Genomic DNA, 14232 nt, shown 5'->3' on the forward strand with positions numbered 1-14232 from the left:
CCCCCCACCCCCCCCGCCCCACAGATGACGTCATCACTTGGGGGTCGCAGGGCTTTTATTGGCCGTGGGGCAGGGGCGCTGTGGGGCGGCCGCCCCCGGCCTCGTCCTCGTCCTCCTGCTCCGGCTCCCGGTAGGCCCAGAGGCGCACGCTCCCGTCCCACTGTGGGGCAGCCCCATAGATCCGTGCCCCATAGATGCCGGACCCATAGGGCCCAGCCCCATGGAGCCCCAGCCCCATAGATCCCAGCCCCGTAGATCCCAGCCCCATAGATCCCAGCCCCATAGATCCCTGCCCCATAGATCCCAGCCCCATAGATTCCTTGCCCCATATATTCCAGACCCACATATCCCAGCCCCATAGAGCCCCAGCCCCATAGATCCCTGCCCCATAGATGCCAGCCCCATAGAACCCCTGCCCCATAGAGCCCCAGACCCATAGATTCCAGCCCCACAGATCCCAGCCCCATAGATCCGTGCCCCATAGATCCCCCCCACCCCATAGACCCCACCCCTTAAGCCCCGCCCCTCCTTAAGCCCCGCCCCTCCCTCAAGCGGCCGCCCCCTCCCCCTTAAGCCCCGCCCCCTCCCATTAAGCCCCCCTTCCCTTAAACCCCGCCCCCTCCCTTAACCCCCTCCCCTTTAAGCCCCGCCCCCTCCCCGTTAACCTCTCCCTTTAGCCCCGCCCCCTCGAACCCCTCCCCTCCCCTTAAGCCCCGCCCCCTTAACCCCCTCCCTTGACCCCCCTTAAGCCCCGCCCCTTCCCTTTAACCCCTCCCCTTCCTTTAGCCCCACGCCCCTCACTTAAGCCCCTCCCCCCTCCCTTAAGCCCCGCCCCATCCCTTAAGCCCCGCCCCCTCCCCGTTAAGCCCCGCCCACCGAGGTGCTGGCCAGCTGCCCCCCATCGGGGTGCCAGCAGACGTCCCGCACGCAGCCCCCGTGATTGGCCAGCCGCCGCACGGCCCGGCCAGTCAGCACGTCGTACACTGAGGGTGGGAGGGGGCGTGGTCAGCGAGGCCACGCCCCCTCCGTTAAGCCACGCCCCCTTCCGTTAAACCACGCCCCTTTCGATTCACCCCCCTCCCAGCCCATTCGTTTGGAGCTAAGCCCCGCCCCCGGCCTTTAAGCCCCGCCCCCAGCCTTTAGGCCACGCCCCCAGGCTCTAACCACGCCCCCGGATTTGGCCACGCCCACTCCATTAAGCCACGCCCCTTTCGTTAAACCTTGCCCCTTTCAATTTGCCCCTACACGTTCAATTGGAGCTAAGCCCCGCCCCCAGCCGTTAAGCCACGCCCCCTCCTATAAGCCACGCCCCTCCTATAGGCCACTCTCCCTCCTTTAAGCCACGCCCCTCCCTTAAACCACGCCCCTTTCGGTTTGCCCCCTCCCAGCCCATTCATTTGAAGCTAAGCCCTGCCCCCCAACCTTTAGGCCACGCCCCCAGCCTCTACCCACGCCTCCTTTAGACCACGCCCCCTTGGGCTCCACCCTGAAGCTCCACCCCCTTGAGTCCACGCCCCCATGAAGCTCCACCCCCTTTAAGCCACGCCCCCCTGTGGCTCCGCCCCCTCCAGACCACACCACCTTTTATAGACCACGCCCCTTTTAGGCCACGCTACCTGGGGCTCCACCCCCTTAAGCCCACCCCCTCCAGACCACGCCCCCTTTCAGGCCCCCGCCCCCTCCTCACCCAGCACCGCCCCCGAGGCGCAGCCGGTGCCCAGGTAGAGCCCGCCCCCTGGGCCGGGGGGCGGGGCCAGGCGGCAGCGAATCAGCGTGTGCAGCACCGCGTGGCCCCCGGTACGTCAGCAGGGAGCTGTCCCCCGGCAGCGGCGCCGTCGCCATGGCTACCGGGAAAAGGGGGAGGGGCTAAGGGAAAGGGGGCGGGGCCTGGGGGGGCCCACAGACCCCATAGGGGACCCAGAGGGAGCCATAGGACCCATAGACCCCATAGAGACCCCATAGGGACCTATAGACCCCATAGACCCCATAGGGACCCATGGAGACCCCGTAGACCCCGTAGACCCCATAGAGACCTATAGGGACCTATAGGGCCCCATAGAGCCCTATAGGGCCCCATAGCACCCTATAGACCCATAGACCCTATAGACCCTATAGAGACCCCATAGGACCCATAGGGACCTATAGGGACCCATAGGGACCCATAGAGACCTATAGGGCCCCATAGCACCCTATAGACCCCATAGACCCTATAGACCCTATAGAGACCCCATAGGACCCATAGGGACCTATAGGGACCCATAGGGACCCATAGAGACCTATAGGGCCCCATAGCACCCTATAGACCCCATAGACCCCATAGAGACCCCATAGACCCCATAGGGACCCATAGAGACCCATAGGGTCCCATAGTGCCCCATAGGGACCCCATAGACCCCACAGTGCCCTATAGGGACTGATGGAGACCCATAGACCCCATAGAGACCCATAGGGACCCAAAATGACCCCACAGTGACCCATAACCCACCCCATAAACCACCCCAACCACCCCATAGGGACCTCCAACCACCCCAAAACCACCCCATAGTGACCCATAAGCACCCCATAACCACCTCATAGGACCCCCAACCACCCCATAACCACCCCAAACCACCCCAAAACCACCCCAAAACCCCCCCATAATGACCCATAACCACCCCATAGTGACCCCCAACCACCCCATAGTGACCCCCAACACCCCATAATGACTCCCAACCACCCCATAACCACCCCTGACCCCATAACCACCCCATAACCACCCCATAGTGACCCATAACAACCCCAAACCACCCCATAACCACCTCCAACCACCCATAACCACCCATAGTGACCCATAACCACCCCACAACCACCCCCAACCACCCCATGGACACCCCTGACCCCATAACCACCCCATAACCACCCCATAGTGACCCATAACCACCCCAAACCACCCCATAGTGACCCATAACCACCCTATAGTGACCCCCAACCACCCCATAGTGACCCCCAACCACCCCATAACCACCCCTGACCCCATAACCACCCCATAGTGACCCATAACAACCCCATGGTGACCCATAACCACCCCATAACCACCCCATAGTGACCCATAACAACCCCAAACCACCCCATAACCACCTCCAACCACCCCATAACCACCCCAAAACCACCCCATAGTGACCCATAACCACCCCACAACCACCCCCAACCACCCCATGGACACCCCTGACCCCAAAACCACCCCATAACCACCCCAAACCACCCCATAGTGACCCATAACCACCCCATAACCACCCCCGGCCCCACATCTCACCCCGGCGCGGGGCGCATTGCCAGCCCATAGTGACCCATAACCACCCCATGGTGACCCATAACCACCCCCCAACCACCCCATAACCACCCCAAACCACCCCAAAACCACCCCAAACCCCCCCATAATGACCCCCAACCACCCCATAGTGACCCCCAACCACCCCATAACCCCCCTGACCCCATAACCACCCCATAACCCCCCCGGCCCCACATCTCACCCCGGCGCGGGGCGCGTTGCCAGCGGTAATCCCAACTCTGCCGGGCCACGGCGCGCCGGGCGGGCCGCCAAAACCCCCGGCCCCGCCGGGCGCCGCAGGTCCCAGAGTTTGGCCGTCTGGTCCTTGGAGTTGGTCACCAGGTAGCGCCCGTCACCCTATAGGAGGGGACGGGGCGGGTGACGTCACGGGGGAGGTCATCGGGGGCGAGGGACGGCAAGTTTGGGGTCAACGGGGTGAGGAACGGCAAGTTTGGGGTCAACGGGGCGGAAAAATGTCAAGATTGGGGTCAATGGGGGGTGAAGAACGGCATATTTGGGATCAATGGAGTGAAAAACGTCATATTTGGGGTCAATGGGGTGAGGAATGTCAAGGTTGGGGTCATTGGGGTGAAAAAATGTCAAGATTGGGGTCAATGGGGTGAGGAATGTCGTATTTGGGGTCAATGGGGTGAGGAATGTCGTATTTGGGGTCAATGGGGTGAAGAACGTCAAGATTGGGGTCAATGGGGTGAAAAATATCAAGATTGGGGTCAATGGGGTGAAGAACGTCATATTTGGGGTCAATGGGGTGAGGAATGTCGTATTTGGGGTCAATGGGGTGAAAAACGTCAAGATTGGGGTCAATGGGTGAAAAATATCAAGATTGGGGTCAACGGGGTGAAAAACATCAAGATTGGGGTCAATGGGGTGAAGAACGTCAAGATTGGGGTCATCAGGGTGGTAGAACCATGAGGAACGGCAAGTTTGGGGTCAACAGGGTGAGGAACGGCATTTTTGGGGTCAACGGGGTGAAAAATATCAAGATTGGGGTCAATGGGGTGAAGAACGTCAAGATTGGGGTCATCAAGGGTGGTAGAACCATGAGGAACGGCAAGGTTGGGGTCAACGGGGTGAGGAACGTCATATTTGGGGTCAACGGGGTGAAGAATATCAAGATTGGGGTCATCAAGGGTGAAAAATATCAAGATTGGGGTCAATGGGGTGAAAAATATCAAGATTGGGGTCAATGGGGTGAAGAACGTCAAGATTGGGGTCGTCATGGTTGAGGAACGTCATATTTGGGGTCAATGGGGTGAAAAATATCAAGGTTGGGGTCATTGGGGTGAAAAATGTCAAGATTGGGGTCAATGGGGTGAAAAATATCAAGATTGGGGTCAATGGGGTGAAGAACGTCATATTTTGGGGTCAATGGGGTGAGGAATGTCGTATTTGGGGTCAACGGGGCGAAAAACGTCAAGATTGGGGTCATCATGGTCAACAGAACCCCATATCCCCTCCCAGCCTCTCCCAGTCCCTCCCAGTCTATCCCAGTATCCCCCAATCCCCTCCCAGTACCTCCCAGTCCCCCCATATCCCCTCCCAGTCCCTCCCAGTCCCCTCCCAGTCCCTCCCAGTATCCCCCAATCCCCTCCCAGTCCCTCCCAATCCCCTCCCAACCCCTCCCAATCCCCTCCCAGTATATCCCAGTCTCCCCATAACCCCTCCCAGTCCCTCCCAGTCCCTCCCAGTCCCATTCAGCTCCCCCATATCCCCTCCCAATCCCCTCCCAGTCCCTCCCAGTCCCTCCCAGTCCCTCCCAGTATCCCCCAATCCCCTCCCAGTACCTCCCAGTCCCCCCATAACCCCTCCCAGTCCCCCCCAATCCCCTCCCAGTCCCTCCCAGTCCCCCCATATCCCCTCCCAGTCCCTCCCAATCCCCCCCATACCCCCTCCCAATCCCCTCCCAGCCCCTCCCAGCATCCCCCCAATCCCCTCCCAGTACCTCCCAGTCCCCCCCATAACCCCTCCCAGTCCCCCCCAATCCCCTCCCAGTCCCTCCCAGTATCCCCCAAATCCCCTCCCAACCCCTCCCAATCCCCTCCCAGTCCCTCCCAGTCCTCCCAATCCCCCCCAATCCCCCCCATAACCCCTCCCAATCCCCTCCCAGCCCCTCCCAGTCCCTCCCAATCCCTCCCAATCCCCTCCCAGTCCCCCCATAACCCCTCCCAGTCCCTCCCAGTCCCCTCCCAGTACCTCCCAGTATCCCCCAAATCCCCTCCCAACCCCTCCCAATCCCCTCCCAGCCCCTCCCAGTCCCTCCCAATCCCCTCCCAACCCCTCCCAATCCCCTCCCAGTATATCCCAGTCTCCCCATAACCCCTCCCAGTCCCTCCCAGTCCCTCCCAGTCCCTCCCAGCCCCTCCCAGCCCCTCCCAGTCCCTCCAGCCCCTCCCAGTCCCTCCCAGTCCCTCCCAATCCCTCCCAATCCCCTCCCAATCCCTCCCAGCCCCTCCCAGTCCCTCCCAGTATCCCCCAATCCCCTCCCAGTCCCTCCCAGTCCCCCCATAACCCCTCCCAATCCCCTCCCAGCCCCTCCCAGTCCCTCCCAGTCCCCCCATATCCCCCCCATACCCCCTCCCAGCCCCTCCCAGCCCCTCCCAGTCCCTCCCAGTCACCCACCCGGGGGTGCAGGAAGGTGACCCGTCGCGGTGCCCCGCCAGGACCCCCACGGGCTCGGGGCGCTCCTGGCGCAGGCAGCGGCGGTCCCAGGCCCGGCAGACGGCGTCGTCGCCCCCCCGACAGCAGGAGGTGGCCCCCGGCGTCCCCCAGCGCCACCGCGTTCACGTCGTCCTCGTGGGCGGGGACCTGTTTGGGGGCGTTTCGGGGCTTTTGGGGGGTTTTGGGCGGGTTTTGGCGGTTTTTGGCTTTTTTTGGCGATTTTTGGCTTTTTTTGCCCTTTTTTTTGGCATTTTTTGGCGTTTTTTTTGGCATTTTTTGGCGTTTTTTTTGGCATATTTTGGCGTTTTTTTGGCGTCCTTGGGGTTTTTTTGGCGCCTTTGGGGGTTTCTTGTGGGCTTTTTTTGGCGTTTTTTGGAGCTTTTTGGCGTTTTTTGTTTTTCTTTGGTGGTTTTTAGCGTTTTTTTAGCGTTTTTTGGCGTTTTTTTGTGTTTTTTTTTTTGGTGTTTTTTGGCGTTTTTTTTGGCGTTTTTTAGCGTTTTTTGTGTTTTTTTTTTGGCGTTTTTTGGCGTTTTTTAGCGTTTTTTGGCAGTTTTTGGCGTTCTTTTGGCATTTTTTTGGATTTTTTTGGCCTTTTTTTGGCGTTTATTGGCGTTTATTGGCGTTTTTTTGGCGTTTTTTGTTTTTTTGTTTATGCCATTTTTCGGCATTTTTTTTTAGCGATTTTAGATGTTTTTGGAGTTTTTTTGCGTTTTTTGCCGTCTTTTGTTTTTTTTTTTGGCGTTTTTTTTTGGCTTTTTTTTTTTTTTTGCGTTTTTTTGCGTTTTTTGGCCTTTTTTAACGTTTTTTGGCGTTTTTTTTTCCTTTTTTGGCGTTTTTTGGCATTTTTTGTTGGTTATTCTTGGCGGTTTTTTTTTTGGCATTTTTTGTTTGTTTTTTTTTTTGCGTTTTGGGGGTTTTGTTTTTTTTTTGTTTGTTTGTTTGTTTTTGGGTTTTTTTTGGTTGTTTTTTTTGGGCGGGGTTTGGGAGTTTTTGGGGTCACGGGGGGTATTTGGGATATGCGGGGGACCCACTGGGATGTTCTGGCACCCATAAGGGCCACCAATAGCCAACTGGGAGCTGTGGTGGCCACCGGGACCCCATAACCCTCTATGGGGTCACCATGACCCTATAACAATCTATGGGGCCACCACGTGATCTATGGGGCCACCACCACCCAACCACGATCTATGGGGCCACCCCGACCCCATAACCATCTATGGGGGCCACCGGGTGATCTACGGGGCCAACTGATGATCTATGGGGCCACCACCACCCAACCACAATCTATGGGGCCACCCCGACCCCAAAATGATCTATGGGGCCACCATGACCCCATAACCATCTATAGGGCCTCCACCACCCAACCACGATCTATGGGGCCACCCCGACCCCAAAATGATCTATGGGGCCACCCCGACCCCATAACCATCTATGGGGCCACCGGGCGATCTATGGGGCCGCCCCACCCCACAACCCCGCCCCCCGGCCGTGGGGCTGACCCGTAGGACGCGGCGCTGGACCTCGCGGTCGTAGACGTAGACGCAGCCGTCGTTGGCGCCCCCCCAGGACCTCGCGCCCGTCCGGCCCCACCGCCAGCGAGAAGACGGCGAAGCGGCGCTCCTCCGGCCCTGTGGGGCGGCCCCATAAGTCCTCCAGGCCGCCCCATAAGTCCTCCAGGTCCTCCAGACCACCCCATGGACCTCCAGACCGCCCCATAAGTCCTCCAGACCACCCCCATGGACATCCAGACTGTCCCATAAGTCCTCCAGGCCGCCCCATAAGTCCTCCAGGCCGCCCCATAAGTCCTCCAGGCCACCCCATGGACCTCCAGACCGCCCCATAAGTCCTCCAGGCCGCCCCATAAGTCCTCCAGGTCCTCCAGACCACCCCATGGACCTCCAGACCGCCCCATAAGTCCTCCAGGCCGCCCCATAAGTCCTCCAGACTGCCCCATGGACCTCCAGACCACCCCATGACCTCCAGGCCGCCCCATAAGTCCCCCAGGCCGCCCCATAAGTCCTCCAGGCCGCCCCATAAGTCCTCCAGGCCGCCCCATAAGTCCTCCAGGCCGACCCATGGACCTCCAGACCGCCCCATAAGTCCTCCAGGCCGCCCCATAAGTCCTCCAGGCCACCCCATGGACCTCCAGACCGCCCCATAAGTCCTCCAGGCCGCCCCATAAGTCCTCCAGGCCTCCCCATGGACCTCCAGACCGCCCCATAAGTCCTCCAGACTGCCCCATAAGTCCTCCAGACCACCCCATGGACCTCCAGACCACCCCATGGACCTCCAGGCCGCCCCATAAGTCCTCCAGACCGCCCCATAAGTCCTCCAGGCCACCCCATGGACCTCCAGACTGCCCCATAAGTCCTCCAGGTCCTCCAGACCACCCCATGGACCTCCCGACTGTCCCATAAGTCCTCCAGACCGCCCCATAAGTCCTCCAGGCCTCCCCATGGACCTCCAGACCACCCCATGGACCTCCAGACCGCCCCATAAGTCCTCCAGACCACCCCATGGACCTCCAGACCGCCCCATAAGTCCTCCAGGCCGCCCCATGGACCTCCAGGGACCTCCAGGGACCTCCTTGGACCTCCAACCCGCCCCATTGACCTCCAAATTGACCCCTTGACCTCCACCTTGACCCCTTGACCTCCAACTTGACCTATTGACCTCCACCTTGACCTTTTGACCTCCACCTTGACCCATTGACCTCCAGGGGCCTCCACCCCGCCCCTGGGCCCACCTGAGGTCGAGCGCCGTGTGGTTGTCTCCGTCCCCGTAGATGTCGTAGACGTGGACTGGGGAAAGGGAGGGGCCAGAAGTGGGCGGGGCACGTTTAGCCACGCCCCCTTACCATTTAGCCCCGCCTCCTCCTGCCCGTAAGCCACGCCCCCAAGCCACGCCTCCACGTTGCCCAAGCACAAGGTCAACGGCGTTGGGTCTACCATTGGTCTACCACCAAGCCCCACCCCTTTCCCCAAGCCCCCACCCCTTTCCCCAAGCCCCGCCCCTTTTCCCAAAGCCACGCCCACTTCCCTAAGCCCCTCCCACTCCCCCAAGCCCCCCCTTCCATCAAGCCCCGCCCCCTTTCCATAACCCCTCCCCCTAGCCTTGACCCAACGCAAGATGGTCAACGGGCGTTGGGTCTTGAGCTCTACCACCAAGCTCCACCCCCTTCCCCAAGCCCCGCCCCCTTTTCCTCAAGCCCCGCCCACTCCCCCCAAGCCCCGCCCCTCGCTCACTGTAGTCGGACCAGCTGGAGTAGAGGCACTGGGAGGCGTCGGGGCTGAAGGCCACGTCCAAGATGCTCCAACCAACGTCGCGGCCCCGCGTCGACCGCAGCAGCCGCAGGGGCCTGGCCCCGGCACGTGTACACCCGCAGGGTCTGGTCTGTGGCACTGCTGGTCACGGCAAACCCCCCAAAATCCCCAAATCCCCCCCAAAATCCCCAAATCCCCCCAAATTCCCCAAAATCCCCAAAAACGCCGCTTTTTCCCCAGCGAAATGCTGCTTCGTGCGCCCGAAATAGGCATTTTCCCGCCCAAAATACGCCAAAATGCACGTTTCTGACTCCAAGTTGAGCTTTTCCCCACCCGAAATGGAGTTTTTTCTCACCCAAAATAATCCAAAATGCACCTTTTCCAGTCAAAATGCCAGTTCGTTTGCCTGAAATCGGCATTTTCCCCCCCAAAATACGCCAAAATGCATGTTTCTGACTCAAAGTTGAGCTTTTCCCACCCAAAATAGAGGTTTTCTTCCTCAAACTGGCTCAAAAGGCAATTTTCCCAATCAAAATTAAGCTTTGCCTGCCCAAAATGCTGTTTTTCTCACCCAAAATACACCATTGGCACTTTTCCCACCTAAAATAGAGCTCTTTTCACCCAAATTACCACTTTGGGAGCCCGAAATACGGATTTTCCTGCTCAAAATAGCTCAAAAGCAGTTTTCCCACCCAAAATAGAGTTTTTCTCAGTGAAAATACGGCTTTTCTTATTCAAAATAGCTCAAAAGGCAATTTTCCCACTTAAAATTGCACTTTGCGCATCAAAATTGAGCTTTTCTCACCCAAAACACCCCAAAGCCTCCCTTTTCAATCAAAAAAAAGCGCTTTCTCTTTCTCAAATAGCCCAGAATGGGCTTTTTGCAATCAAAATATTGTTTGGTTGCCCAAAATCTTGCTCTTCTGACCCAAAATAAACCAACCTTTTTCTCTAAAAATACCACTTTTTGCTGCCTGAAATACCCCAAAATTCATTTTTTCTGCCAAATAGCCCAGTTTTCCTGCTAAATCTACCAATTTTCCTGCCCCAAAATACCCCTTTTCTTCCCCTTTTCCATCCAAAACACCAGTTTTCCCCTAAGAAGACCCAAAACCCTTCTTTTTCACCCCAAAACCATTTCCTACCCCAAACCCATCATTTCCCCCCAAAAAACAACAAAAAACTTCACTTTTCTCCCCCCAAACCCTGCGTTTTTCTCCCCAAAGCCCCTCCCTACACCCCTGCGCCCTGTTTTTTCCCAAAAACCCCCTTTTTCGCCCCAAAACCTTGGCAGGTGGACACGAAGAGCTTGCCGTCGTCGGAGAAGATGCCGCAGAACGCCTTCTGCGGGTAGGACTCCACCGCCACCACGTGATTGGGCAGGAAGCTGGGGGGCGGGGCCAGCGTGGGGGCGGGGCCTCGGAAAGCCCCGCCTGCTGGCACCGCCTCCAGACCTCCAGGGAGTCAACCCAATGTCTCTATGGTCAATGACTCTATGCTCAACCCAACGTCTCTATGGTTATTGTCTCTATGGTCATCCCAACATCTCTATGGTCAACCCTATATCTCCATGGTCAACATCTCTATGGTCAATGCAATATCTTTATGGTCAACCCAACATCTCTATGGTCACCCCAACATTTCTATGGTCAAGCCAACGTCTCTATGGTCATCGTCTCTATGGTCAACCCAACATCTTTATGGTCAACGTCTCTATGGTCATCCCAACATCTCTATGGTCAACGTCTCTATGGTCAACCCAACATCACTATGGTCATTGTCTCTATGGTCAAGGTCTCTATGGCCAACCCAACGTCTCTATGGTCATCCCTACGACTCTATAGTCATGCCAACATCTCTATGGTACTCTCAACAGCTCTACGGTCATCCTAATGTCTCTATGGTCAACCCAACGTCTCTGTGGTAAACCCCACGTCTTTATGGTCATCCCAACATCTCTATGGTCATCCCAATGTCTCTATGGTCATCCCATCTCTATGGTCAACGTCTCTATGGTCACCCCAACATCTCTATGACCTTCCAAGCCCTCCCACGCCCCCCTACATGACCCCTCCCCCCCTACATGACCCCTCCCCCCCCGACATGACCCCTCCTCTTCCCACGTGACCCCTCCCCCCCCCCGTGACCCCTCCCCTTCCCACGTGACCCCTCCCCCCCCCACGTGACCCCTCCCACGTGACCCCTCCCCCCCCACGTGACCCCTCCCACGTGACCCCTCCCCCACTCACTGCTCCCCCAGCCGCGCCTTCTCCCCCGCCGAGAAGCTCCCGGCCCGGCACCGGCCCCACTCGCGCTGCAGGGACCCAAAATCGCAGGGTTTCAGCCCAAAAAAAACCCTTTCTCCCCCCAGACCCCTTAAACTCCATTTTTTCACCCAAAATGCCCCAAAATCCCCATTTTTCCCCCCAAAACCCCCTTTCTCACCCCAAACCCCCTTAAACTCCATTTTTTCACCCAAAATGCCCCAAATCCCCATTTTTCCCCCCCAAACCCCATTTTTTCCCCCCAAAAAAACCCAAAACTCCATTTTTTCACCCCGAAATGCCCCAAAATCCCCGTTTTTCCCCCCAAAACCTCCTTTCTCCCCCCAAACCCCTAAAACTCAATTTTTTCGCCCAAAATGCCCCAAAATCGGCCTTTTTCGCCCCAAAACCCCTCACCTGCCGGATCAGCCGGGGGAGGCTCCTCTCGCAGCCCCGCCCCCCGGCCAGCTCAAGCTCCGCCCTCAACTCGTGCTCCTCCAATGCTGATTGGACGAGAAAAAGGGCTCAGGGGGCGTGGCCACCGCCAGGCCACGCCCCCCTCCTCGAAGCCACTCCCCCTGGGTTACCCGGGGGGGCGGGGCCAGTGGTGGTGACATCATCGCCGGTGACATCATCGCTGTCATCATCATCTGAGGGGTCCTGGGGGGGGGCCCTGGCCCCTAAAAGGAAGGGGGGAGGGTCCCAAGATGCTTTGCGGCCCCAAAAACAGCCGGATTTGCCCCAAAATCCCCAGGGAGCCCAAAATCCCGTAAATTGACCCCAAATCACCCGAAATTGGCCCAAAATCCCACCAAGGGAACCCAAAATGCCCCCACACCCCCCCAACACCCCCCATAACCCCCCCATATCCCCCATAAAGACCCCCAAACCCCCCAAATTCACCCCAAACCCCCCATAAGCCCCCCAAAAGACCCCAAAATCCCTCAATTTCCCCCCAAACCCCCCCATATCCCCCCAAACCCCCCCATAACCCCCCCAATTTCCCCCATAACCCCCCCATCTCCCCCCATCTCCCCCCTAAAGCCCCCCAAATCCCCCAAATTCACCCCAAACCCCCCCATAACCACCCCAAACCCCCCAAAAGACCCCAAAATCCCTCAATTTCACCCCAAACCCCCCCCTTTTCCCACCTCCTCAGCAGCGCCTCCAGCACCTGGGCCAGGTCCACGTCGCCCCCCCCCCCCCCCTCCCCCCCCCTCCCCTCCCCCTCCCCCTCCCCCCCCCCTTCCTCTTCCTCCTCCTCTTCCTCCTCTTCCTCCTCCTCATGGGGGGGGCGGTTTCGCCCCTCCCCCCCCGCGCTGCTGCTGCTCCGCGACCCCATCTGCGGGGGGGGGAAAGGGGGGACCCCCACGGTTGCCATGGCAACGGGAGAGTTCCCCTCCCCCCCCCCGGTTTTCCTGGAAAACGCCCCAAAATCCGCACCCCCCCCCCCTTCCCCTCCCAATTGTGCGCGGCCCCTTTAAGAGCAGCCTCCCCCCGTCGCCATGGCAACCGCGCTCCCCCCGCCCCTACCCGGTAACCATAGCAACCGCGCTCCCCCCCTCCCCTATTGGGTAACCATGGCAACCCCCGCGCCGCGGCAGCCAATAGGAAGCCGCGCAGCGCCCCCCCCCCCCCCCGCCTAAAGGCCCCACGTGGGGCTGGGGGCTGCGGCACCGCCCCCCCCTCGCCACGCAGCCAATCAGGAAGCGCGCGGTGGAGCCGCTGGGCCAATCAGGAGGCGCCCCCGCCCCCTCCCCTCACCTCGGTGTCCGCGGGTTGTTTACGCCGCGAGGGCGGAAGTGGGCGGGGCTTAAAGGGGAAAAAAGGGGCGGGGACGGAGAGGAGCGCGCTGATTGGGCGCCGCGCGGGTGGTGCCGATTGGCTGAGGGGAGCCGCGCGCTGATTGGCTGCAGGGGGTCACGTGGTGGGCGGGGCCCCGCCCGCGCCCTTGGGAGAACGCGGAAGGGCACAGTGCGGCGGTGACGTCACATCCGGGACACTTCCGGGTTGGTTTTATTGCTCCGTTGAGCCCCCGGGGGCGGGGCTTGCGGCTGGGGAAGCAGCCAATGGGGGAGCAGAGAGCGAGGTCAGCCCGAGGGCAGCCAATCAGGGGCGGGAGGGGGGCGGGGCGCGCGGCAGCCAATGGGAAGCAAGCTTGGATCCAGGAAGTGGCTGCTGATTGGCTGGGGGAGGGGGTGGGGCGTTGGGGGGCGGGGATTGGCTGAGGGGGTCACGTGGGCGGGGCAACGGGGGGCTGCGGTTAGCCAATGAGCTCAGGGGAGCGGCCAATGGGAGCCTGGGGCTGGGTTTTTGGGCCAATGGGGAGGGAGGGGCCAGACAGGAAGTGACGTCAGCAAAGATGGCCGCCAGGGGGCGTCCCACAGCCAATAGGGAGGCGGGCAGCCAATCAGGAGGGAGGGTGGAGCCGCCAGCCAATCAGGAGGCAGGTGGAGAAGCCAGGATTTCAGGCAGCCAATGGGGATGTAGAGCGAGGGTCACGTGACAACAAGATGGCCGCCGTGATGGGAAGGTGGCAACCAAGATGGCCACCGGGTCGCCCAACCCCTCCCCCACTATGGGTGGCCACCACCTTGGGGCCACCGAGAAGCCAATATGGCTGCCAAGCTCCCAAGATGGCCACCAGCCAAGATGGCCGCCAGCCAAGATGGCCACCAGGCAACCAAGATGGCCGCCAGGCACTTCCTGGTAGCCAACA

General features: G+C 59.5%; 1 protein-coding gene across 1 annotated transcript; it reads right to left on the minus strand.

Annotated features, from left to right (window-relative positions):
- Positions 1 to 37: 37 nt before the first annotated feature.
- DCAF11 (DDB1 and CUL4 associated factor 11) lies at positions 38 to 12855 on the minus strand (the record flags this gene model as incomplete). The annotated part of the gene is given in 19 exon segments (XM_084304240.1): positions 38 to 160; positions 877 to 983; positions 1688 to 1793; positions 1795 to 1844; positions 3510 to 3570; positions 3572 to 3664; positions 5948 to 5967; positions 5970 to 6063; positions 6065 to 6133; positions 7486 to 7548; positions 7550 to 7614; positions 8716 to 8787; positions 9232 to 9340; positions 9342 to 9379; positions 10536 to 10636; positions 11499 to 11563; positions 11931 to 12016; positions 12101 to 12193; positions 12834 to 12855. Coding segments are annotated over 19 exon segments (1419 nt in total). The 3' UTR covers positions 38 to 55.
- Between the last annotated feature and the right edge of the window lie 1377 nt (positions 12856 to 14232).

Source organism: Netta rufina (genome assembly GCF_964035555.1).
Source record: "Netta rufina genome assembly, chromosome: 37".
Lineage (NCBI taxonomy): Eukaryota > Metazoa > Chordata > Aves > Anseriformes > Anatidae > Netta > Netta rufina.